Here is a 24,986-nt window from a genome sequence, read left to right on the forward strand (position 1 = left end):
AATAAATTTTTATCGCAACAACCTTAGGAAGAGCGTGTCCTGGAGACTCAGACCGTTAATCTTGGATTTTTATTAATATTTTGGATACTTTTTGTTATGCTCATGGCCTCCAGTACAAAGCTATCTTCATATTGATACCAGAACAGGATTTTACAGCACTCTAACGAAAAAGCACCAGCAGTTGACAGCATTCTGCACAGTGCCTTTAGGAAACTGCTCACTGTGCTGAGTCAGAGCTTCACAAAAAACTCAGCTTCTGGAGAAGCTTCTTCCCACCCAAAGGCCAAGCTTCCATGTCTTTTCAGTATGTGCCATTCATTTTCTGTTCAGATTATTTTTGTTTATGTTTACTACAGTAAGCTTTATTAGTTTATGTTGCATACAATAGAATATTCAAAAATCCCACTCTGATGGCCACAGAAGGGTCTAACAGAATCTTAGAATCACAGAACTGTTTGAGTTGAAAGGAACCCCTGAAGGCCATCTAGTCCAACTCCCCTGCAACAGCAGGGACACCTACAGCTACATCAGGTGCTCAGAGCCTGACCTTGAATGGGGCACCCACTACCTCTCTGGGAAGCCTGTGCCAGTTCCTTGCCACCTTACTGCAAAAAACTTACAAACAATCTAAATCTCCTCTCTTTTAGTTTGAAACCATTTCCCCTTGTCCTGTCACAGCAGACCCTGCTGAAGGGTCTGTCTCCTTTCTTACAGCCCCTCTTCAAATACTGAAAGGCTGCTCCCAGGTCTCCCCAGTGCTCCTCTTCTCCAGGCTGAACAGCCTCAACTCTCCCAGCCTGTCCTTGTAAGAGAGGTGATCCATTCCTGGGATCATTTTCGTGGTCCTCCTCTGGAGAGACTCCAGCAGGTCCACATCTCTCCTGTACTGCCTGGAAGCCAACCAACAAAAACTTCCTTTATGTGTACAAACAGTATTCTGAACTTACAGCTACCTGTTGACAAATGTTTCCCTCTCCAGCATTGTATCTAACAGGAAACCCTAAGAACACAGAGACATTGGAAAGAAAAGCTTTACAGTATTTTTAATGTGTTTTGGGTGGCTTAGCTCAACTCATTCATTACTCTTAATTTCTACAGCTTAATTGCATAACATTTTTACAAAAGCAACATCATGTCAACATTAATCAAACACAACATTTTAGATTTTTATTTTTATTGTGCAAAACATAAGCAATAAGTCTTATTAATACAACGAGCTGAAAAAGCAAGGGATGTTTCAAAGAATAATCATATTCACGTGCAATTTTTACCCCTACTTCCATCTTTTGATGCGGAATCCAGAATTCCCATCAGTAAGTGCTATCCAAATAGTTTGTTTCACCTTTTACTATTTGGAAGACAAAATATATTTTTACATTTATAACAATCTAAGCAACTGTTGAAGTGTATAAATGCAAATCAGACATTCAAAAGTGTGAAAAAATACACACTGAGGGCATCCACCAAAAGGGCGTCATGGCCGACAATTCATAGCTTATATTCAAAAATCTGATATCCTGATTTTCCATTTTGAAGTCAAAACTTTAGCAAATAACATAGAAATTTGTTTAAAAATCCTGGTATCATCTAAGTGAAAAAGTCATTGAATATAATAATTTACCTTAATTAAAATCCCTAGCTTGCTAAGTGCTAGCAGTCACAAAGGCAGTCACGAAGACTGTTTGATGTTACATAGCACCATACAGACATCCATCTCCTTCAGAAAGAAACATCGTGTTCCACTAGGAACACAATCTGAGTATTTCCTGAAGATTTTAGGCATCTTTGCCTGTTACATCATAAATGTGTGCGACAGTTCCTTGATGTGAGCAGAAATGTACAAAATTCTGCTGAAACCTGAAGATGGTGCAATCATTAATTTGAATCCACTAGGTAGAAAAGTATCGAGAACTCTTCAGTAGTCAATTTAACATTCAAAAGCAGATCTATAGTTTCAAGTAAATCTGTCATTAAAAACAAACCACTATAGAGTTCGGCTTTAAAGTGACAAAGTCTTTTTTTTTTCTCTCTTAATATAATATACAAAGCTTGTGAAGAATTAACATCAAACTAGAGTTTCAAAAAGATGCAGAGAGGTTATTATCTCTGATTTCAAAATACTCCTTTATAATTACATAAAGAACCTCCAAAACATGTAATCATAATTTGTTACAGCGGTATTGTTCGTTCCAGTAATAATCCTTCCTATAAGGAGGCTGCTCATCAGTTTCAAAGCAATGATCTGCTGCAGGTGCCATTTAGAGCTTCCCCCTGTGCCTGCCCTACTCCCCATCCTGAATTTACTGGTAGAAGTTTTGTCTAAAGCAAAATGGAATGATGCTCACTTATCCAGATGACCGAGCCGTAGTAAAAATCTGCCTGCCAGCTTCTCCAAAGTTGTTGGGCTTAGGCAAGTAATGAATCCTGCAGTAATCATGAAGTATTAAAAATAGAGCAACTAACAAGCCATTTTCTGTACTTTAAATCACTGAGATCTACATAGAAAATCTTTATGAAAGCATGAGCACTGGTTACATCGCTGACTTACAAACTAAGGCTTCTGTAAAAGCTGCACACATGAAAATGATGCCTTGAGATAAAGAGAAATAAAATACAAGAGAAGAGAGATTTCCTAGTATTGAGTCTTGATTCCTTACAAATTAACATACATTTTTTCAGTGACAAGCACTGCTCATTATTTTGGCCCTGTCTCTCCTCCATAAGCAGCTTCATAAGCTGTTATCATTCCGGTTTAAAACAAACAAACTCAAACTCTTAAAATATTGCATATGGAGTTCAGGATTCCATAAACAAAATACATAACAATTTCATATTCTTGCTATGAAACATCAACTAGAAAATATGTTTATGAATAAACAAAACCACAATTTATACATTATATCCATACTGATAAAGATCTCTGTGTTAGTGGTGAATTCAACATCTTTAGATAGAGTTGAACAGGTGAACAATATTCAACTGCATTTTAAAGAAAATTCCAGTTCAAAAAATCCTAAGTAATTTCATATATGGCAAACCAACAGTCTAAAGACAAATCTCAAATACAACTGTACAACATTTGCTTCAAATCTACCTACGCCCAAAAGGCACTTAGTGGTTTAAGTGTGCAAATTGCTTCTTAGAAGAAACAGTGTGCAAACAGAGCCTGTTTCATTAGCTCTGCATTCTTTAGTCATTTCCTGCAGAGTATTGCCATTAAATGGTGCCTACGGTGTAAGACTTTAAGGGACAGGAGACAGTCAGTCCACAGAATCACAGATGTCTTTCACTTTCTGGTTGAAGTCTTCAGGCTGATCAGCGTACACGTAATGACCTGCACCAAGGATAGCCTGGAGGACAAAGGTGAAGAAACAGGTTAGAAGGACAAGAAAGCCATAAATGCATAAATACTGAAACTGGGGAGGAATATTCCTCCTCGAAATGAATATTCCAAACTTGGCTTCTACACACTGCTACACTACTGCTTGGAAAGAGCAATTCTAAAACTGAATCTGCTCTATTGCACCCAGTGTGTGTTAATGGAGTTGGAACAACTGCTGCCAGGAGGTGGTACCACACAACCAACAAAAGACTCCAAACATAAGGAAAAACAAATGTTTGTTTCACCCGTTGAAGGAACTCTGCTAAACAGGAATAAAGGGTAAAACCATTGCCTTTTCCATTGCACAACTTGTTGAAAAGAAGATTCAGGTAAACACAAGTCCCTGCAAAACAAACCAAGGAGAACATACTGTACATATCAAATTTCTGAACAACTCATCTCTTCCATTCTCTGCTCAAACAGTTCTGCAAAGCAGCTTGCTAGTTCTTTAAGTGTTCGGAGAAGAGACAGCATCTAAATGTTTGTAATGCCTTATTGTCATCAAAATTATATTAGAAAACACTGAAGAACATACTAGGATAAAGGATTACCAGTTCAGAGGCTTACATTGCTGAGGATTCCCTAGCCTTGTGGAAGCAGACTCCAGTCTTCCCAATGAAACAGTATTCATAAAGCAGGGAAAAGTCAAATCCAAACGATGCAATATATGGAGAAAAATACCCCATATTTCTGGTCTAGATTATTTTACTGAGACTGTGTAAAAAAACTAAGGGCTTAAGTAACCACACACATTGTGTTACTGCATACCACAACACATTGTGGTTACTGCATTTCTGTTAAAACTAGCATGAAGCAAGTCATTATCATACTGTAGATCAGAAGTGCTTGACTATTTTAATTTCATAGTCAGTTTGAGATTAATTTGTATTTAAATCTACTTTTCTCCTCCCCCATTACAACACTTCCTCTTAAGTCACTAAATGGAAGCACACGGCTTTAAGTATGGCCAACTTACAAAAAACAAGAACAAATCACAGTAATAAATAATAGAAATAACGTACAATAAAGCCCTGTGCACTCTAGGAAGTCTCAGCATCAGTGGAACCCCTCAGCTCCTACAGTGCTGTGAATGTCTTTCAGTGTCTCTATAATTTCCACCACTCCAATTTACCTTTTACAATCTGCATTCAGCTTAGCAAAATTTTAACTTGGTGCACAATGAAGTTTTCTACAGCGCCGTCTAAAAGCCACTGAGCAGACTGGAAGAGCCTCCTGAATGATACATGTTAATCCTAGTTATGCATGGTATGATTCTTAACAGTGGGTTTTTGTTACAAGCTAATTCTTGGGTTACGCAGTAAAGGAGCACTTTCACATCTGGATGTTCGCGTTTATGAAATGCATTGATGCTCTTTAACATGTGTAAGAAGCTCAGTAACGATGTCTTTTCTCCATGATCCAGCTCTGATGTCAGCTATATCAAGATTACAAAATTTTGTTTCAATGACTTGTCAAAGTTAATATCACATTATATATTTCTGTGCAGTTAGGACTAGACATCAGCAAGAAGGCAGCTGGCACACTCAGACATTTTATCACAGCACTGGAACATACATGTATATTCAATTCTCGTGTCTGGCAGACATGACACTGCACGAGGAATACTTCCAAAACAGTTTGTTTTCATAGGAATCAACACAAACACAGTGTGCACATGTATTGAGTTGCAGGCACGCATGTTTGAAATGATAATGTCATACCTCTAAATAAGAATGCATTAGCTCCAAAGACTACATCAAGTTTTTTTGTAATGACTTAAAGAAAGATGCTTTCAAGAACCTAAGCAACAGGTTAACAACCACCTTCTTAACAGAAATTGACACGGACTGGTTAAAATACTTTATGAGAGCATCCTGATTATGCTGTATGTATCTGTAGATACTCAGACTGCTATGGTTTAAAACACAGACAAAAATGTAGGTACTTACCAGTCACCACACAAACAACTTGTATTAGCATGCTAGAGCAAAAAAAAAAAAGTAAAGTAGAAAAGCGACCTTGTTCAAAGACCTGATTCAGCTTCTAGAGCTTTCCTTATCTTTTCTTACTCTGAAAAAACAGACTTCTGTCTGTTTTAAGTTTGATCTAAATTTTTTTTCCTCTTTTTCTGTTAAAGAAATCAGAAGTTATTACCCCAGGATAAATCAAAGAGCTATCATTTCCACACTTGGTGTAAAGATCACACAAATATGCTTTGAACAAATTCACACAACAAGCTAAGCAACTGCTTAGAACTTACTATTGTCTTCACATATGACTTTGGTCTCAGAGACTGGATAGTGCTGCCAGAATTGCCATCTATGCATGAACGCGCTCCATAAACCACGGTGATAGGAATGTCTTGATCCATCTGTGGAATCCGTTGCAGCATTGGCCTTTTTGCCCATCCATAAGGAATAGTCATGTTCTTGAAAGCTGTTTCACCACTTCAAGGCATTCAAAAAGGGTACAAGTAATTAAATTTCCATTATATCTGTTTTTTCTCTTCTTTCCCTATACCTGTTTATATATTTCAGTATATGTGCCTTTTGATAATACAGACAGAACAGTGCACGAGGATGGGACTTTTGATTGTTAAGGAACACAGGTTTGCAAGCAATTTTCAGTATAGATTTTTTTTTTCTCTCTTTGGTACAGGATGATAACAACAACAACAAAATGAGATGCCAATTTTTAAAAGTTTTTAAAGAAAAAATTTTATTAACTAAACCGTAACAACTTTTGGTTAAAAATAGCACTCAAATTCTCAGAACTAAAACATGAGTAGCTTGAGAGAAATAGTGAACTGTGACAGCTACTACATCTCTCAGTTTCTGAAATTCATAAAAAGGGCAAAGGTATTTTTTGTCTTTAATCCATACAGTAAATTTTACAATTTAAAATAAGTGTGTAACCTGTTGCCATGACCATCGGAGGGAGCAGCAGGCCACCAGTAAGACTTCAAAACACACACTAGGAAACTCGCACTCACCTGGGCGACTGTACATTGCAGTGATAGATGTATTCAGTCACAGTGTTATCATCAAACATCGATGCGTATTTTCGTTTGAAATCTGGTCTTAAACGCTGAACAAGGCTTAGGCCTGTCAAAACAGAACATGCTATTATAGGAGGAGTTGGCAGAGAAAACTCTATCAGACTGCTGAACACATTTCCTTACAACCCTTCAAATACGCTCCATTGAAACTTGTGGCTAATTCTGATGACTTTTAAAGCAACACTTTATTTCACCGCTTGCAAATCTTAGGAAAACATGGTGGCAAACAGGAACTAAACATAATTGCTCTGAAAGACTTTATGTTGCCCCAGAAGTGGGACAGTTCAATCCCTACTGAATACCCATGGGGAATATTGCTGAATGGCCACTACAGCAATGGAAGAAACACGCAAAGGGGATCAGCAAAAGGACTGAGCAGACACAGGTTTTAACAGAAATGCACTCTCGCATGATCCCAGTGCTTTCCTTTTCCTTGCTCTGGCAGCACTGGGTATACCAAAAGCATTTTGCCTTTCAGAACCGAAAGGCACTGTTGAAAAAGCTAGGCTGTTTTTCTCCAAAGACAAGTCTGTACTCCTCTTTTACATAACAGTCTTTTTTTTCTGAAGGTAGTTTATCTAACTTGCATTTAGGTGAAAGAACAGAAGTCCTTACACGCTGAGAAGGTGTAGAAATTTTGACATGAGTACAAGACATCAGTGGTGGACTTGGTAGCATTGATAGTCTTGATAATCTTAAGGGTCTTTTCCGACCTAAATGATTCTACAATTTTATGATTCTATAAAATAAAAGATTCAACATAGGAAAGCTATTATCTACAAAATAAAGCTCCAACCTCTCTCAACAGCCAAAAAGAGGCAGGTCCTTTCAAAGGCCAGTTAAGCTCCCATTCTGAATCACTTCCTTAAGAAATATGTCTCCTCTAACTGACCAGATAGATCTTTGGGACAAGAGCCTCACAAAAGGCCAATCTGAGTCTGAGAATATTATTCACCTTTACAGATGTTGGCTTACAGTTTACCAGTTGAGTTTATCAACTGAAAATACTGTGGTTAATCTGTGCAATTACAATGATGTCACTTCTTCCCACCTGCTGCTGGCCACAGGCCTGGCACTACTTACGTAGACTGTGTCATAGTAATCTATGCTTTTGTAATCTTGGGATTAGATTATTGCAACACTCTCTTATGTATGCTTTAAATCAATTTAGAAAATAAATACATTGCAAGAGAAAACAATTTGCTTATGAAACAGAGATTTACTTTCCGAAGCGATGAAGATTTTGCAAACATTCTGCAGTTTGCTTCACTACCTGTACTTTCTCTACAGTAAGTTCAACTGCCAGACTTTTGTCTTTTTCTGAAAATAAGCTAACTGGAAACCCCTCAAAGAAAATGATCTCTCAATTCTGTTTCTCAGGTTTAGGTATTTGCCTTCAAGCCTGATTAAATATCCATGTGATACGATTGTGATACCCCAGATAACCCCGGCCACGTGCAAGTGTCTAACTCGTAACTTGGAGCAAGAACAACCAGCCTTCTGTTGAGGAGCAGACAGCTGTGCCTGCCCAGCAGTTCAAGCACATGTGAATGCAGAAGGAAACTTATATTTGGTTCAATACCTTTATTGGGTTGGGTGTGATGCCCATCTCACAGCAACGTTTAAGCTACCCTTCCCTAAGAAATACGAATCACTTAATTATACATTAAGTTAATGATAACAAACTTTTTGATCAGCTGGAATGAGAAATAGATGGAAAATTTTGAAAAGCAGTGCTCTCAACTTCAACTTGTAAGCAAGGCTATGCTGGGGATACCTAGACAGTTGGTCTGTTTCCACAGCATGGTTTTAACTGGGTTTACTTGCTGCGGGAGACAACTTCAGCTTTGGATTCTTTCAAGTGGATTGATGTATGCATACATTTGTTACTGGACAAACTGCATTCAATCTGTGCTTATCACTCAATATTTTTCAAGTTTTTCCTGTTAACCAGATTAGAAAGTTTCTAAAACACAGAACACTCCTTGTCAGAAAAGCTAATTTTGTCATCCTTCAGAAAACAGCTGAATATATCAGCTTACTTAAATTTATATTCTACAGAAAGAGATTTAAGAAACAGGTGTAGTTTAAGCAAGGCCTAGAAATGCCAATAGTTTCTTTTCAGACTGAACAGTAAAAATGACGGTGAGGTGATCTGAAAGTTATAAATAACTTGTAAGGGGTCTGAAGGATATCTTTTTCCTAGCCTCCCTAGGTGATACTTTGGTAATGCAGAGAAATGAACAGATTACCATCTAACCTGTAGTAGGAAAACATGATGAATTTAAAATTTGATCGTGCCTTTCTCCCTACCCTCTCTATAAACCAAATCTGTAGTATTCTCATCATCTCTGCCTAGTTCTAGTACGGGAGTATATAGAATTTATCTGTCTCATCAGAGCTGTTGAAGAGACATAAAAATAGGAAGGACAGGTTGCTACTGTAACACAGGACACTGCCGAGACCCACAAAATTTGCTAGAGTAATAGGAAAATGGCTGATGGAAACAACACAGTTTCAACTCCTTTAAACTCAGGCTTAAGGACAAATGAATTTATGAGAAATTGCAGTCTAATGTTAAGCAAATTTGGAAATGCTATTTGTTAGTCAAACTGCATCCATAAGGGAATCTAAAAAGACTGTAACTGAAGGCAAGCAGACAATCTCCCCACCCTACTGCCTCTTTGTAAGGCTTCCCCTGAAGATGTCCACATAATCTGCCTCATTCCAGATGTAGCCTGCATTAAGTGCTTAAATTATCATACGATGTTTCTAACAGAAGGATCTTGTCCTGTTGTCTATAAGAGTTTGTTTTTCCTCCAGCCCTCCCACTCTCCCCTCCAACTGCAGGTGATATGAGCTTGCAACAAAGCATATCTTAACGAGGTGCCTGCTCCTTGCTTATGCTTAAGGCAAACAGCAACAGTTTTAAGAGTAGCTGAAACTCACCAAAGGGTCCTGCTATCCTCAGCCCAGCTAACGGATTAAAAGGACTCAGTATAGCTCCTAGTGCTTTGATCCAGATTGGAATTGGTCTTTCGTGTTCAGCATTGTCAGGCCTCTCTGGAAAACCCCATGGCTCCACTAAGATAAGATGTTTGACCCTGTTGGCAGAAAAGGTTCAGAGTACATTAATTTTCCTTCGAATGAGAAAGCCAGAAACTTGCTATCTGTGTATTATGCAATCTGGTTTAGTCACTTCTGTCACTGCATCCTATTACCTTTCCAATCCTTTGATGATTTTGCATCTCAATGCTAATTAAAGAAAGATGGATTGCAACTAATTTTGTATAGAAACACCAAAAACTTGGAAGCTCATATCAAAATAGTAACTCATTATTCAACAGATACCTACTATCATATACATTTGAGAAAAAGATGAGAGTTTTTTTCTATTTTTAGAAATGGTCAGATCTATGCTCTTGATCTACGTTATGTGAAAGAGCAGTTTAATTTGAGCAAAACAAAGGGAATGGCACCTGTTTCATGTAAGTAAACATTTAGATGTCTATCACTCTTTTCCAAGCCCTTCAAGATCTCTGTTCTATGAAAAGATGCAATTTATTTGAAAAAGAAGCTTATCAAAGCAAAATTTGAACTGGGCCAGACAGATCCAAAAGAGTGGATGTTTTCTAAATGTACTGCTTTTAATTCATAAAATAAACACCAGAGAGACAATTCATACAATTATAACCCAAAGGGATCTCAGCACAGAAGGTACAGTAGGAGCCTCCAGCATACACATTAAATCAATCACTTCATGCAGTGAATCCTCCTCAAGCAAAAAAAAAAAAAAAAAAAAATTGCCTTGGTGGACTGGAATCTTCCATTTCTGTTTAATCCCCTAATAACACCTTCTGTAACTGTCCTAGATACTGCTTATACCTGAAAAAGTGACTTTTAATGATAGTTTTGCATATTTAAGGTGATTTTGCATGCAAGCTCCATCATCTTTACTTTCTTCTTTGTGTTTTCCTTCTCTTTCAAAGCCATGAGATCAGGCATTTAATACAGCAGAGTTCTTAGTGGCTAAAACGATTTCAGAAGTGATTCTGAAGGCTATTTCTGGACTGTAATCAGTTGGGAAACCAAAAATGTGTGCCTGAAATGAGGGGTTGAAAAGGATTAAGTTCACAAAGATGTTTCTGGGCTATCAGCTCAGCCATGAGCGTATTTGCACAAAGAAGTAAACAAGAATGCTAACAGAGGCCAGGGTAGAATTTAACTATATAAACCAAGCAGGAGAGATTAGAGGCTAAGGAGCGTAAGCCATGAGGGGCTGTCCAGGACAACAACACATTCTGTGCACAAACTGTTCCATTAAACATAACACGGAATATGCATACATAAAAACACAGTAAGCTTTCTATCATGTTTTGTTTATTAATCATTTCCTTCCTTCTTTTGGTAATCAATCCTAAAACATAAACTGGGATAAGGAGAAGCTGACCATAAAAATCGTTCCAAAGGTAATAGTCCAGAAGTTACAATATCTGGAAATCATGACTCCTACATCACTCAGGAATATTCCAAACGGGAATCTTTGGATTAACATCCTCAGATGTCCTGTGCACATTATGGTACAACACGGTAAATTAATGAATCATCTAAGCTTGGAGAAACTGATCTCCTTTCCTATCAATATGTAACCAGAATCCCTTAAGCCTCTAATGAATTGTTAGATAATCTGATTGAAAGCTGCACTATATTTATCACTTGATTCAATACTGCCTTAAGATCCTATCAGTCAGTGTGATAATTTGACAGTGTTAGCTTAATTTCAACTAAATATTAGCAGTTGAGAGCACAAAACACCCTCAAATAAATTAACTCCAACTTAAGCACAGTGAAGCATGAAAACATAGAAGAGTCACTTTCAATGTAAGTCATCAGAAGGCTGAAACAATATCCCACCCCACAGGGATGGGACAGTGCCATTTATAGATTCTCCAGAAGAAGGGGTAAGAAACTTGGAAGCAATCCCTACAAGCAATTACCTTCAGTCAGCTAAAAATTGCTTTACACCCAAGTGGATAAGAGGTTTACACTCTTATCCTAAGTGTTTTAGGAAAAAAAATATGCATGGATTTACTTCAAAATCTTCAAATGAGAGAGAAAGGTGTACATATGATATATATTGATACTAACGTAAAAAACTTATTCTGTGTGGTACAGTATCTGACACATGATGTGAAAAATGGACTTACGTTCACATCTTTTAGCAAAAGTCCACTAAGCCTATCTAGATAAAAACAATGTCCTTTATTGACACAGAACAACCTCACTTTGTGGGATCCTCACTCACCACTGCCTATAAGTAGGCTACAGTGAAAAAGAGACAAATTATGAGCTCTGAGTAAAGAAATGAATTAGCTGTCCACCATAATGTGGTGCAGAAAGAGCTGATGTGATGTAGTTAAAGCACTGCTGCAGCAGGACTGTTCTTCAAAGAAGAAATACGGAATGGCATACAGACAATTAAAACAAACAGCCATTAAAATTATTTTCATATTGTCCCATTGGCACCAGGCTGCAAGCCTTTACACATAAACTGCCTGGCAGAATTACATTCAGAAGTTTTGCTGTTATCCATAGTAATGGGACATTTGGCAGGAATAGGTCCACTTTGTGATTTCACAAACCAAGGTTTGATCAGAGATCTCTCAAAGCATTCACACACAAATATGATCTTTGCCATTTAGCCTTATTACGTGGCAAGGGGGTACTGAACAAAAGCAAAAGATGAAAGAAATAAAAGAAACAAGTTTACTAATCTGCTTACTTCTATTCATCTGAAAACAAAGCACATGATTAATACTCTTTGTATAAAATTCATTATGAAGCTTTTCTTCATTTTTACATACCTTGATGGGTATTTTAGCGAGTAAGCAGCAGCCAGGAATCCACCCAGGTTATGTCCAAGCAAAATCATTTTTTCTAACCCCATCTCCTTTCTCCACTCTTCTATGGATTCCACAAACTGATTTTCTGCTTCCCGAGCATCAGTATCAAAGTGTGGCCTACTGCTTCGTCCAAATCCCAAGAGGTCGAAAGCATGAACGGTCCTGTTTTCACAGAGTTCTTCAAAATTGAGAGCCCACATTCCAACACCTCCTCCAAATCCATGGAGCAGAACAAGTGGGGTTTTACGTGAAAGGTCTGGAGAGAACGTCAGTGTCCATATTTTGTTTCCATTAGCTAGGTACACATACCGCTTATTGTATGTGCTTGTAATACCTGGGAAAAGAGTGGGGAAAACAAATGGCACTGTTAGACATGACTGGTAAACTTCAAAGAACGTCCTATCAAAACCACCATTAGAAACAGAACCTTCCTCTCAAAGCAGAGCCTACAGACAAGTATAATAAATAAGGGAACAAAGAACATCTATTTCTATATCTGCTAATTTCAGCAGAATGCAGAAGTTGTATTGAAAACCTTTTCTGATTAGTTTAATGGAAATGTATAGAAGATCTCATTATAGCTATAAACCTGACTTACATTTTAGCATTTTGTCCTCAGCTTCTTTAAGGTGCAGTAGTGATGTGGGGCACCACGCAGGAAGCCAGCTGAACAACCATCCTAACCTGTAACAGGAATAGAGAATGTAAAGTCCTTGAACGCGACAACCACGTCCTGCACCACGTAATGGATTGAAGAAATTTCTTTCACTGCTCTTCTTAAAAGAACCCATGTCTTCTGCATGTCCTGCAGGACAGCAGGGAGCCATAGGAAGAAACATACTTTCTCTTGACTTTTACCAAGTGGTGCAATGATCGGGGGTGTTCTCCAAACAGCACGCTGTCCCTCTCCTGTCTGCATTTTATCAGAGTGCACTCGTCTGTCTCTGTCAGAGCAGAGAACTGCTTCTGAGAACCTGGAGACAGGAGTCCTCACATTGACCCCATAAGTTTGGCAGGAAATAAAGCACAATCATTGGGGTTTCCATGCTCCTCTCAAGTTCCCCTGGAACTCCTCCTGTACACACGCTTCCTGGCACGAACCGACTATTTACAGAAAAGCAACCTGCCAGCTTAACCCGAACTAAGGTGCAGATGCTAAATAAATTTTTAAAGTGAAAAATAAACAGGCTTATTTTAGCAAAGCAAAACACTAAGGTCTTTGTTACAAACTTAGAAACAAAGCCATAGCAGAAAATTAAACAGCAAATTCCAGCCCCCCTCACAGAAGTTCCTTTTCCAGCTGTCACTTGCTATCTCTGTAGTACTCTCTTGACCATGAGAGCAGGGGAATGACTAAACAGGGGCTAATTTTTCCCTTTTTATAACATGAAATCCTCCTTCCCCTCATCTGACTTCAGAGTGGCTCAGACTACTTTTCAGCACAAAGGTTTCTACGCAGGACCTCAAACTACTCCTCATGGAGAAGAGGATGGGACACCAAACTCACACTCAATTTTCTTTCTTTTGTGTTTTTTTTTCCTACACTGAATTGCTTTCCAGTTAGTTACAGTATTTTCAGGACTGTGTGCTGCAAGTATAAGTTGCGCAAAAATCGATGATAGAAACTGTAAGATTACCGATGTCCAATTCCTCAACCTTTTCACAATGCATTGATACCAACTTAGTGACTCAGCCCTGCAAGCTCCATCCTCCCACATGTCAGAAGGGGATTAGTTAAGGTAATGCTACAACATGGTTTTCTGGCATGGAAGAATGCACAACGCAACTGCAAACAGCACTGTTCTTAAGGGAATTTAGAAAGAAAGAAATCCAGACTTGATCAAAAAAGGATTCATCACCCAAATGCCACTGTTACTCAATATTCTTTACTTTTCTGAGAAACACAGTGATATCTGAGTGATCTGTAAATAGCCTTCCTAAACCATGGGAGTGTGGGAATCATTTTGATGGCACGTGGATGGAGCACTGGCAAGGTGAAGGCTGTGTGTTTGCCCAGATGCCTCCTGCAATCCGCGAATGAATGGGGAGCCAAGATTTGCTGCCATGTTAAAATAGACATCTAACATTTTTATGAGGTTAAGGCCGGCACCTGTCAAGAGCAACTTCACCAGGAAAAAAACGTCAATTTTGAGTCTAACAACATTATGGATTGCTCTGGTAATTTATTAAACATCAGTTATGCCACCACCCTTTTCAGGATACTTATCAACTAGTTATGTGCTGAACTACATATCCACATTCAGAATTCTCAAGTCAGAAGCACAAAATCCAGCCGCTATTTCCCTTAGGCCAAAACAACACCAAATATTTCTTCTCAAGGAAACCACTGATTTAGCAAGGAAACATCTTTAATGATTTTTTTTTAAGGAAATGTTTAATTTTTACATGGCAGCACAAAGATAATGCAGAGATATGCTCACAATGAAGAAAAAAATGAAAACTACAGTCCACAATTTCAGCATGGAGGCATATGAATACCCAAGGAAAATATTTCAGAATGAAAAAGTTTTGGCATAGATACCCATTCTTTCATTTTGTTAATTATCAGTACTGGTTATAAACACTGAAATTTTACCCAGAGGAAATCTTGGCAAATAAAGCTGGCAAGCTGAAATTTTTGCAGATGACATCAGGTTCACAGGAAGTGTCGAGTGCCTGGGGGTAGGAAGGCCCTGCAGAGGGATGTGGACAGGCTGGAACAATGCACTGAGGGCAGTGGGATGAAGTTTAACAAGACCAAGTGCAACCCCAGGCACTGCTACAGGTTTGGGGCAGAGATGGCTGGAAGACTGAGTAGAGGAAAAGGATCTGCAGGTGTGGGTTGACACTCGGCTGAACGTGAGCCACCACTGTGCCCAGGTGGCCAAGAAAGCCATCAGCATCCAGGCTTGTATCAGAAATAACACAGCCAGCAGGAGCAGGGAAGTGATCATCTCTCTGTACTCAGCACTGGTGAGACTGCACCTCGAGTGCTGTGTTCATTTTTGGGTCCCTCACTGTGAGAAAGACATTGAGACCCTGGAGTGTGTCCACAGAAGGGCAATGGAGTGCGAGGGGTCTGAAGCACAAGTCTGATGGGAGCGGCTGAGGGAGCTGGGATTGTTCAGTTTGGAGAAGTGGAGGCTCAGGGTAGACCTGATCGCTCCCTACAGCTGCCTGAAAGGAGGTGTGGTGAGGTGGGGGTCGGTCTCTGCTCCCAGGTAACAGTGATAGGATGAGAGGGAATGGCCTTAAGTTACACCAGAGGAGGTACAGGTTGGATATGAGAAAACATTTCTTCTTTGAAAGAGCAGTGCTGCACTGGAATGCACAGCCCAGGGAGTGGTAGAGTCACAGTCCCTGGAGAAACATGTAGATGTGGAACAGAGGAACATAGTCGAGAGCGAAACGTTGGTGGTTGATGGACAGTTGGACTAGATGATCTTAGAGGTCTTTTCCAACCTTAATGATTCCACGATCCTACAAAACACTCCAAACAAAAATTATTTATGTAGTTCAGACTTCCTATACTGGCTAAACTAAAAGAGCAAGATGGATTTCACTTAAAACATGACAGGAAGAATTTAAGAAAGAAAAACGATTAGTTATCTGTATTTAAGACTTAATCCTTTGTTCCACTTCTCACCCTTCAAAAAACAATTGATCCCATTGCTGGATGTTTTCCACATGCAGAAAGAAATTAACTATTTTATCCATTTAATCACGTCTCTGCTATAGGCACACTCTGGCCTATCAAAAGTACCATTTATTTTGCCCATCTGTTCTAAATATGTCTCCTAAAAGCACACAAGAATGTCAACTTAGCTATTTTAATTTAATATCACAGTAATAAAAATGATAGGTCATGTAAAAAAAGAAGCAATAGTTCTTTCAAGACAGATTGCTCACCAGCAACGGTGATAAGATATGAACAAAAACAAAGGATTCCAGCTGTAGTTTCATATTTAAAACAAGCAAGCTAACTACTGCCAGAGAAGGCAGACTCCACTTCGATCTCATCACCTACCACTTTCCAGACACTCTCCTTTCTGTGTTTCTTCATAAAGAAGGAAAATGCAACAGAGGAATCTCGTATTTTGAGGAGTTATGAAATCCACTGGGCTTAGTTGCTTTCTGCATCAAGAAGTGTGAAATAAATCTGGCAACTGTCAACCCACATTTCTATCACTTTACAGCAACTGTATGTAGCAGGAGTTGCATATCAAATTACTCAATTGCCCCATGATGGTCAGCTGTTGGCTTATTTGTATGAATAGACAGAGCCCACCACACCATTATTTGCTATGCAATGGAAAACTAACAATGGGAAAACACACCATCTGGTTTAATTAGAGAGAAACCCTGCTTAACGAAGTAAAATGTTCCTACTTTGCTGCAAGGCCCAGATGGTTGTGAACTGCTTGGAACAAGAGTCTGCCATGGAAGTTACATAAGACAAAAGAGATGTTTCTAACTTGAATTTTCAGTGTTAGGTAACTTACAGATAAATAGCAATCCTGCTTTGCCTCACAGGGCGTGATATTCATTATCTCTGCTATAAATCGACTGATTTAAATGTATTTTGCCAGATTGTTTTTTAGGCAGCCCCATTCATGCCGCTCTGGCCATCAGACAATCAGTGAAGGCCTCACTGAGGTGCACAGAGATGTTATGAGACATTTTCCCAGACACATGAGACTGAGCAGAGCCCAGCAAAGCATACAGTCCAAGGGAATGCCTTCCCAAACAGACAAGGCCCAGCAGGCTCACAAATACACTAGGCTCATGGGAGAAGGCAGACCAAAGTTCCTTATCTACAAACAATACACCAGGCAAACTCTGCTGGTACAAATGGGCACAAGCTCCTAAAAATCCTTACAAGGAACGATTAGGAATGCTACTACTTTTTCCTGGTTCAAACTCAGTGCACTATTTTGTCAAGTGTCCTTCTCTGGAGATATTAAAAATCCACCTGGACACTTAACAGTGCAACTTACTGTAGGAAACTTGCTTTGGCAGAGGGTTGGACTGCACGATCTAAAACAGGTCTCTTCCAACCTCTACGATTCTGTGATATGAAAGCATTCACCTTGCAGTTTTTTGAAGACAGGTGGAAAAATCTGTTAATTCAAACAAGATCATTCTAATTTGAGAAAACTGAAAATCTTATCCCAGTCAATGAAGAAGTACAGTGTAGGCAGTTTCTGAGTCACCTGTGAACTACAGTCTCCTTGACTGAGTGAATCTCATATGTAAGCGTGGCCAAGCTGCTATGACTAGAATTCAGATGGTAGAACATGTCATAGCAAAGGAGGCAATTTTTCATTTATAAAACGTACTCTATGCGTACAAGAATAAGAAATGATACGGATATTAAAAATAAGTAATGATTACTGCCTGCAGAAGTCTAAGGGGTAAAGAATCATTTAACTATTGCGTAAAGGATAATACTTCTTTCTCTCTCTCGACTGTTAATTTGAATCAAGTACTTGCTGTCAGAGCACAGCTTAAACTGCCTGAGGAGAACTTTCATAAGAACTGAGCATCAAGTGGAGGCAGAGGCACGGTAAGTGCGATCCACCCATCCACCTCCACGGATCAGGTCAAATCAGATGACAAATGTGGCAAATAGGCAACTCAAACGTTATCATTCTGTCAGCTAGATTAAGTCTATTGAGCTTGGTAAGAACCAATCATATGCAAGACTGCTGATGGATTTGTGTCCAGTTAGAAATTCAGTGTATTCCTCAGAAAGCTCATGTAAGCTTAACTAATGCTGCAGGACTGTAAACATGTATTGTTGTGCTGAGGTGTGCACTAAAAACAGCTGAGTCTACGTGACTCCTAGTTTCTATGGCAGATTGCAAAAATGAAGTTCTGCCATATGGAAGGTACCCAATGACTGTACCAGCAATTGTTGTCCAAAATTATCTGGAACATATACACAGAAACAGCTCACTCAATTTTCAACCTTGTAATGTAGCTACTCCTGTTAGCTAGGTGTATTAAGCTTAAAAACGTTCAAGAGAGGCATTCTTCCCAAGTGCAACATTGTTGGAAGTCTACATTGGAAAATGGGAAAACAAAATTCTGCGAGAGAACACCATGAAATCAGAGTTAAGCAATGCCATTTGCTAAAGGATTTGTCAAAAATTACTGACCCACTGAGAGATCTTTCAACAGTGTTGAATATAAAATCTACTTCTTGCTACCAATTTCGAAATTAGGAAGGTAATTAGAGCACCCGGTACTAATCAGAAAACAGGCACTGAAATATATATCAGCAACAGAAGTGTAGAGAACAGTTTTGTGCCATTAATATCATTTGGACTTGAAAATTCCACCAGGAAAAAGAGTCAGGACTCAGCATTTACAACAATTACACAACAATTCACAAAGGATCAAGGGAATGTAACCAAATGCCAGAGCAGAGTGCACATCTATTTTTGTCTTACAACAAATGAACATATTTAGTATTTTTAATAGATTTTCTGCAGACAATGTTGTGAACCAAGGTTTTTAGCTATGGAACAAGCTCAAAAGCTTAAAAAGGCTGAAACACTGAGTGAACTCCCTGTAAATTATTTCAAGCTTTACCCTTAAAGCTTATTAGATTCAAGCTGATCTTTCAAAACCCCTAACCCTCTCCTCTCCCGACTCTTAGAAGTAATTCCAGCTATTTATACGGAAGAAAACAACATCAAATGCATGCAGACAATTTGCTGTACTGTTTCTGCCTAACATCAAGAGGAACAGCATTTGATTTTCATGCCATCCTGCCAGCATGCTTGTTACGAACATCAGTTGATTTGAGCTAGTTCCAAATTAAAAGAACTGTAACAGAAAAACAAGAGTAAACTAGTGGTAAAATCACTCAAACTGCCTCCTTGCTTCTGCACAAAGTATTTTTGAAGTACTGTGCTAGCAAAGGAATTTAGAACTGCAATTCTCTTTTCACATCTAGATATAATAAGCACCAGCACTCCTCCACGTGTCTCAAGTAAATTCCTCATATCGAAATACTGTACTTCAATAGAACTAGCCATGTATGTAAGTACTGTCTTGAATTGAGGTTATAGCGCTTGTGTTTTACTAGAACAAATCCTACATACTTATCATTAATCCACAAGCAATGGTCAAAGACCATTGACAATTAAAAGAAAGGAGCAACACTACTGTTCTGTTTTCAATATCATTTTAAACTGCATAGAAAAGCAACTCACCCAGCCCTTTGAAATGCTACACACTAAAGAGCCCTAGATGGAACCGAGAGGTGGGCCCAAGCCAATCTCAAGAAGTTCTATGAGGCCAAGCGCAAGGTCCTGCACCTGGGTCAGAGCAATTCCAAGCACAAATACAGGTTGGGCAGAGACTAGTTTGAGAGCAGCCCTCAGGAGAAGGATTTGGGAATGTTGGATTATGAAAGAATCATAGAATCATAGAATCAGAAGGTTGGAAACGACCTATAAGATCAACTAGTCCAACCATCTCCTCATCATCATTGCCACCACTAGCACTAAACCACATCAGGCAGCACATCGTCCAGATGCCTCTTGAACACTGCCAGGGACGGCGACTCCACCACCTCCCTGGGCAGCCATTCCAGTGCCTGACCACGCTCTGAGAGAAATAGTTCTTCCTTATGTCTAATCTAAACCTGCTCTGATACAACTTGTGGCCATAACTCAAAGACTCAATAGGAGCTGGCAATGTCTGCTTGCAGCCCAGAAGGCCAACCGTATCCTGGTCTGCATCAAGAGCAGTGTGACCAGCAGGTCGAGGGAGGTGATTCCGTCCCTCTGTTCCACCCTCGTGAAACCTCAGCTGAAGCATTCAGTTCTGGGGCTCCCAACACAAGAAGGACATGGAGCTGTTGGAGTGGATCCAGAGGAGGGCCAAGAAGATGAGCAGAGGGCTGGTGCACCTCTCCTATGAGGACAGGCTGAGAGAGCTGGGGCTCTTCCTGTACCTGAAGGGGGCGTACAGGAAAAGCTGGGGAAGGACTTATTTAAGGGCATGTAGCAATAGGAGGAGTGGAAATGGCTTTAAACTGGAAGAAAACATATTCAGAATAGATATTAGGAATAAATTCTTTACTGTGAGGAACAATTTGCTCAGTGAGGCTGAGGATGCCCCCTCCCTGGAAACACTCGAGGCCAGGCTGGATGGGGCTGTGAGCAGCCTGTTCTAGAGGGAGGTGTCCCTGTTTATAGCAGGGGAGTTGGAAAGAGATGATCCTAAAGGTCCCTTCCAACCCAAATCACTCAGTGTACGATTCTATTCAAATAATACAAATGGGCAAAACAGGAGAGAAAAGCAGCTACCAATAATCACAACAGGGACAGAGATCAATGTATCAAATTTAGGGTAGAGTGTCAATTTAAAATAGCCTTTCTCTAAAATACTCTAAGAATACACTGTAGTGGAGATCATACGGGTGCTTTAGTGAAAATACCAAGAGACCCATTTTACTTCTTTTTTTTTTTTTTTTTTTTTTGAGGAGCAGCAGGAATAAGTTTGTTTGCTGAAAATTTTCTGCATTTTCCTCAGCATCAGCAATTATTATAAAATCTAAGAGGTGAGTAGGATGTGGCTTCCTCCATCATCACCACCAAGTTTTCAGAGCATATTCTGGTTTTGGATACTAAAATAAAGCTAACAGATAAAACTTGAAACAACTCGAAGCAAAAGAAACAGTCAAAGATGACACAATCAAATAGGAACTTGTGTCAAACTATCAGGGAGAAGTAGCAGGTTGACATCTGGCTAATTTATGTCTAAGTGTTAAATTATAACACACTCCACTTCCTCATTTTGTTAATTTAATGCCTTGCAACACCAGAATACTGAGTGCTGTTTACACGACTGACTGTGGCAAAAATTAATGCTTCTTTATTATCACTGGCAATGCTGCAATTGCATTCAAAAAAAAAAATCCTATTTGAAGCACAGAAATTTTCTTTCTCTTATACATTCATTATATCCAAGCCCCATCTTCTTCTCCGTTTACTCCCAGAAGTTTCCTTGGATGCAGAATGTTCAACAAAACAAACAACAAAACAAAGAAACATCGGTGAAGAATGTAATAAATCTAACTGGTGTGTGAACAGGAAAACCTGCTTTTAAAACCCCAGTAAATTGAAAAGTAAATGAGAAGAAACAGAACTAGCAATTCTTTTGAACTCAAGAAAGTTTTAGAATTATTATTTATTGGAACTGTGTGTCTCAGAATCAAATGTGGTAACATAATACTAAATGACTGATACTGAATATGAAATGCAAAATGCATCAGGCACCACCACTGGAATTAGGATGTCTCTAATGATTGTGGATTTACATCTGTGAGCAGGTTCCAATTAGTTCTCCTGCATAGTTTCAGATGAGCCAGCAATCTCCTTTAGCATTTCAACAGTGATCATTTAAAATCCAGGAATATTACAGAAGCAACCATGGTAGTAGTTAAGGCAGAGCTTAAATCTTGCTACAAGGAGGACAGCTGGGATAGAGAAAAGCTAAAAGTAGAGAAGTAAGAAGCAAAACAGATACATATTACTAAAGACCAAAATAAATGTTCCTTCTGTTCAAAGGATGTATAAAAATGTAACTGTGACATTTTACTACGTATAAAGTAAAAACTATAAAGAAGAGCATATTTAATTGAAGATAAGAGAAAGTATTATGTATTACCATAAAAAAGAACTCCAGTTTCCCAATTAAAATTGGAAAAAAATAGGAAATGGGAAACTACGCTTATCATGTGAAAGCAACACGCTCTGCACGAAACTGAGAACAAGATGTAGTAAATAAATATGCATTAGACTTTAACTGCAGTTAACTTTACCTAGGAAAAGTTTATCTCCAGTGCCAATCTGTTAAGACAAGAGCCAGTTTCTAAAATGGGAAAGACAAAACACACTGACACACCCAGGCGTCAGCCCATCTCTGAGAAGCACCTACTTCTGCATTTTTATTCCTGCTGGGGTTGGAATGAAGTGAAGTGGGAGACCTCAGGCCTGAATCTTGCCCCACTGCTGTTGCCAGCAGGTCACTTATTAGCATTCCCCAATTTCATCCAACAATGAGATGCTTGAAAAGAAACTATGGTTGACAAACTGTTTTAAGCCAAATAATTACAGAGAGCCAGCTGTTGAAGAAGTGAAGCAGTTAACCAGCAGACATGTGCACTAATAGGGTGGGGAAAAAAAGGCCTTGGTCAGGTGAGGCAGAGGATGGCAAGCTTTAAGGTCAGAGAGGCCATGGACAGACTGTGCAATACAACTGTCAGTCTGGACTTAACTGGGCAGGGATGTCTTGGGAACAACACTGGAGATCTGACTTCAGGAGACCTTTAATTGTGTAACCAACAAGGAACCTTTCATGCAGCCTTTCCTTCCTGCCCCCACAGTGCACACAGCACATCCCTCCATGCTTCCATTTTCTGAGAAGAGGAACACACACAGAACCATCAAACATACACAGTGTGCGTGCAGTAACTGTCATTGCAAGGGACAGACCTTCTGCATGGAAGCAGAAGTCAGATGCAGAGGCCATAACAGCAATTTGAACGAGGTGTTTCAAGGACAAAAATTATGTACTGGTAATTGCAGACAAACATCAGGGGGTTTCTTGTTTGTTTGTTTGTTCTTTTCCCATAATCCATTTCACAAGCACAGCGTGATCAAAGAATACTGCAGTCCTCAGAGAAAGACCTTGAGGTGCGTACTGCATACAAGACTCAGAAGTAAGAATTAGGATGTGGCACGGGAACAAAGTATCAAACTCTTTAACAAATGTCTGCTTACCATTTTCATGATGTGACCAAAAAAAAAAAAAAAAAAAGTATTGAAGCGCTGTGAGTGAAAAGGAAAGCACTTTTTCCCTTCAGATGACACAAGCCTGCACATGAATTCTGTTTAGATGAACATCGAGCCAAAGACACACCATGCAATCCCATGTTGTGAAATTCTTGGATACTTCAGTATTATTAAAATAAAATGCTTTGAGAAGCTCTGCAGAATATTTCTAGGAAATGTAATGTATCCCAGCTCTGTTTCAACAAACAGCTCATGGTAGGTTATTGCAAAATCTTGCCACATTAGGTCAGAGGGAAAAACAATGCGTTCCTCTTGCACTGACTGCAACTTGAACTCTGTGTCCAGAACAGCCAACATCAAAATTAGTGTAGAAATACAGAAGCAAATGTTATTACTGTCTCTATTTATATCAGCAGTACTACGCAGGACTACCGATTACCAGAATTAACCTGAGAATGTAGATAAGGTAAAATGATAAACAATGGCATTTTCTGGCTATTTCGGTGATGCTGAAGTTGACCAGGATGTTTAAATACGCTTGAGCATTCAGGCTGTACCTCAGGCACATGTAACCTTGTTGGCTGCAGGAAAGATGCTGCACCTGGTGACAAAGATGTGTGCAACACAGCTCTGCTGCTAGTGAGGACCTACACCCCTCTTCCTCCTCCACGGCAGGTTCACATCTGACAGGATGTGGCAATGACACAGCTGTCAGCTGCTTTCACAAACATTGTAAGGCACATTGCATGAAGAATTTGGGCATAAATGTATAATTGAAATAAAGAAAATGATTTTTTTTTTTTCTCTTGACATCCTTCAAATATTACATAACTTTCTGCTACTTCCATTTTTTTCACCCACCTACTGATGCACTCTTGCTGCCCTTCAGATATTGCATAACCTCAACATTTAAATACTATTTAAACCTTACTGGTCAGCTTTCTAATACTTCTTGTGTCAGATGTCTGCATTTCAGTCTGTCTCTGAGTTGGAAACAGACTAGTAACAAGATCTGTACATAACAAGCACCTCATAAATCTGCACCACTGCCCACCCACACTCTATCCAGCTTATCTTCTGCTTATATGCACAACTTATATAACAACTTAAACAGGACATGGGTATGATTCTTTTTCCATAAAGAGCCACATAAAAAAAACATATATATAAGACTACCTAAAGCACACGATTACTTCCCTCCAAACACACCACACACAAACCACGCTCACACCACTGCCCATCTCCACTCGAATGCAAGCACGCACTGAAGATGGATTGTTTCATTGCACACCATTAAAACAGCTTTTACATTGTGCTCCTTTACCACAGCCACCTCCAGGGCATGAGTTTCCCATGTCAGATTCCAAGAACTGGTATTCAACATCTCAGGCTACCTGTTTAGACAGCTCTTAGAAGTGCACGATCCCTCCCTTCCTCCTGAAACTGAAAGAACCTTTTGTATATGTGCCACACTGCAAACACTTCAGATGTCCAAAAAATACATATGTAAGTAACTTTAGAAAGAGCTAGGAAGGTAAATGTAAAAAGCCACTGCATCACATGTCCTTTTATGGACAGCTATGATATAATTGATAATTTTTGTTCAGTATAACATACTAAACATAATCAAGAAAGAAACTTCTGCAACAGCCTGCTAGCATGACTGACCCCATTTCTTTTTTCCTTGCTCATTGCAATACCTTTCTCCTTCTCACTTCAACATATGACTGGACTTTCTCAGTGGCCACGGATCCTTCTGCATTTTTTTTTTTTTTTATTACAGTAAACATTTCAGGAGCTCCATTTTCCTTTATTTTCCGTAGTCTCAT

At 39.2% G+C, this 24,986-nt stretch overlaps 1 protein-coding gene across 2 annotated transcripts in view; it reads right to left on the minus strand.

The window, feature by feature from the left end:
* Positions 1-1,017: 1,017 nt before the first annotated feature.
* Positions 1,018-24,986, minus strand: part of ABHD5 (abhydrolase domain containing 5, lysophosphatidic acid acyltransferase) — a 29,709-nt gene continuing 5,740 nt past the window's right edge. Inside the window, exons 2-7 of one of the 2 annotated variants that reach the window (XM_052695938.1) lie at positions 12,942-13,027; positions 12,305-12,677; positions 9,390-9,544; positions 6,375-6,486; positions 5,643-5,829; positions 1,018-3,350 (exon numbers count right to left, since the gene is read on the minus strand). In XM_052695938.1, coding sequence (XP_052551898.1) covers positions 3,261-3,350; positions 5,643-5,829; positions 6,375-6,486; positions 9,390-9,544; positions 12,305-12,677; positions 12,942-13,027 — 1,003 coding nt within the window. In that variant the 3' untranslated portion in view covers positions 1,018-3,260. Of the gene's footprint in view, positions 3,351-5,642; positions 5,830-6,374; positions 6,487-9,389; positions 9,545-12,304; positions 12,678-12,941; positions 13,183-24,986 lie in introns of those variants that run through there. The other variant, XM_052695937.1, reaches the window with a different exon arrangement.

This window comes from Tympanuchus pallidicinctus, unplaced genomic scaffold (assembly GCF_026119805.1).
Source record: "Tympanuchus pallidicinctus isolate F22 unplaced genomic scaffold, pur_lepc_1.0 scaffold3, whole genome shotgun sequence".
Lineage (NCBI taxonomy): Eukaryota > Metazoa > Chordata > Aves > Galliformes > Phasianidae > Tympanuchus > Tympanuchus pallidicinctus.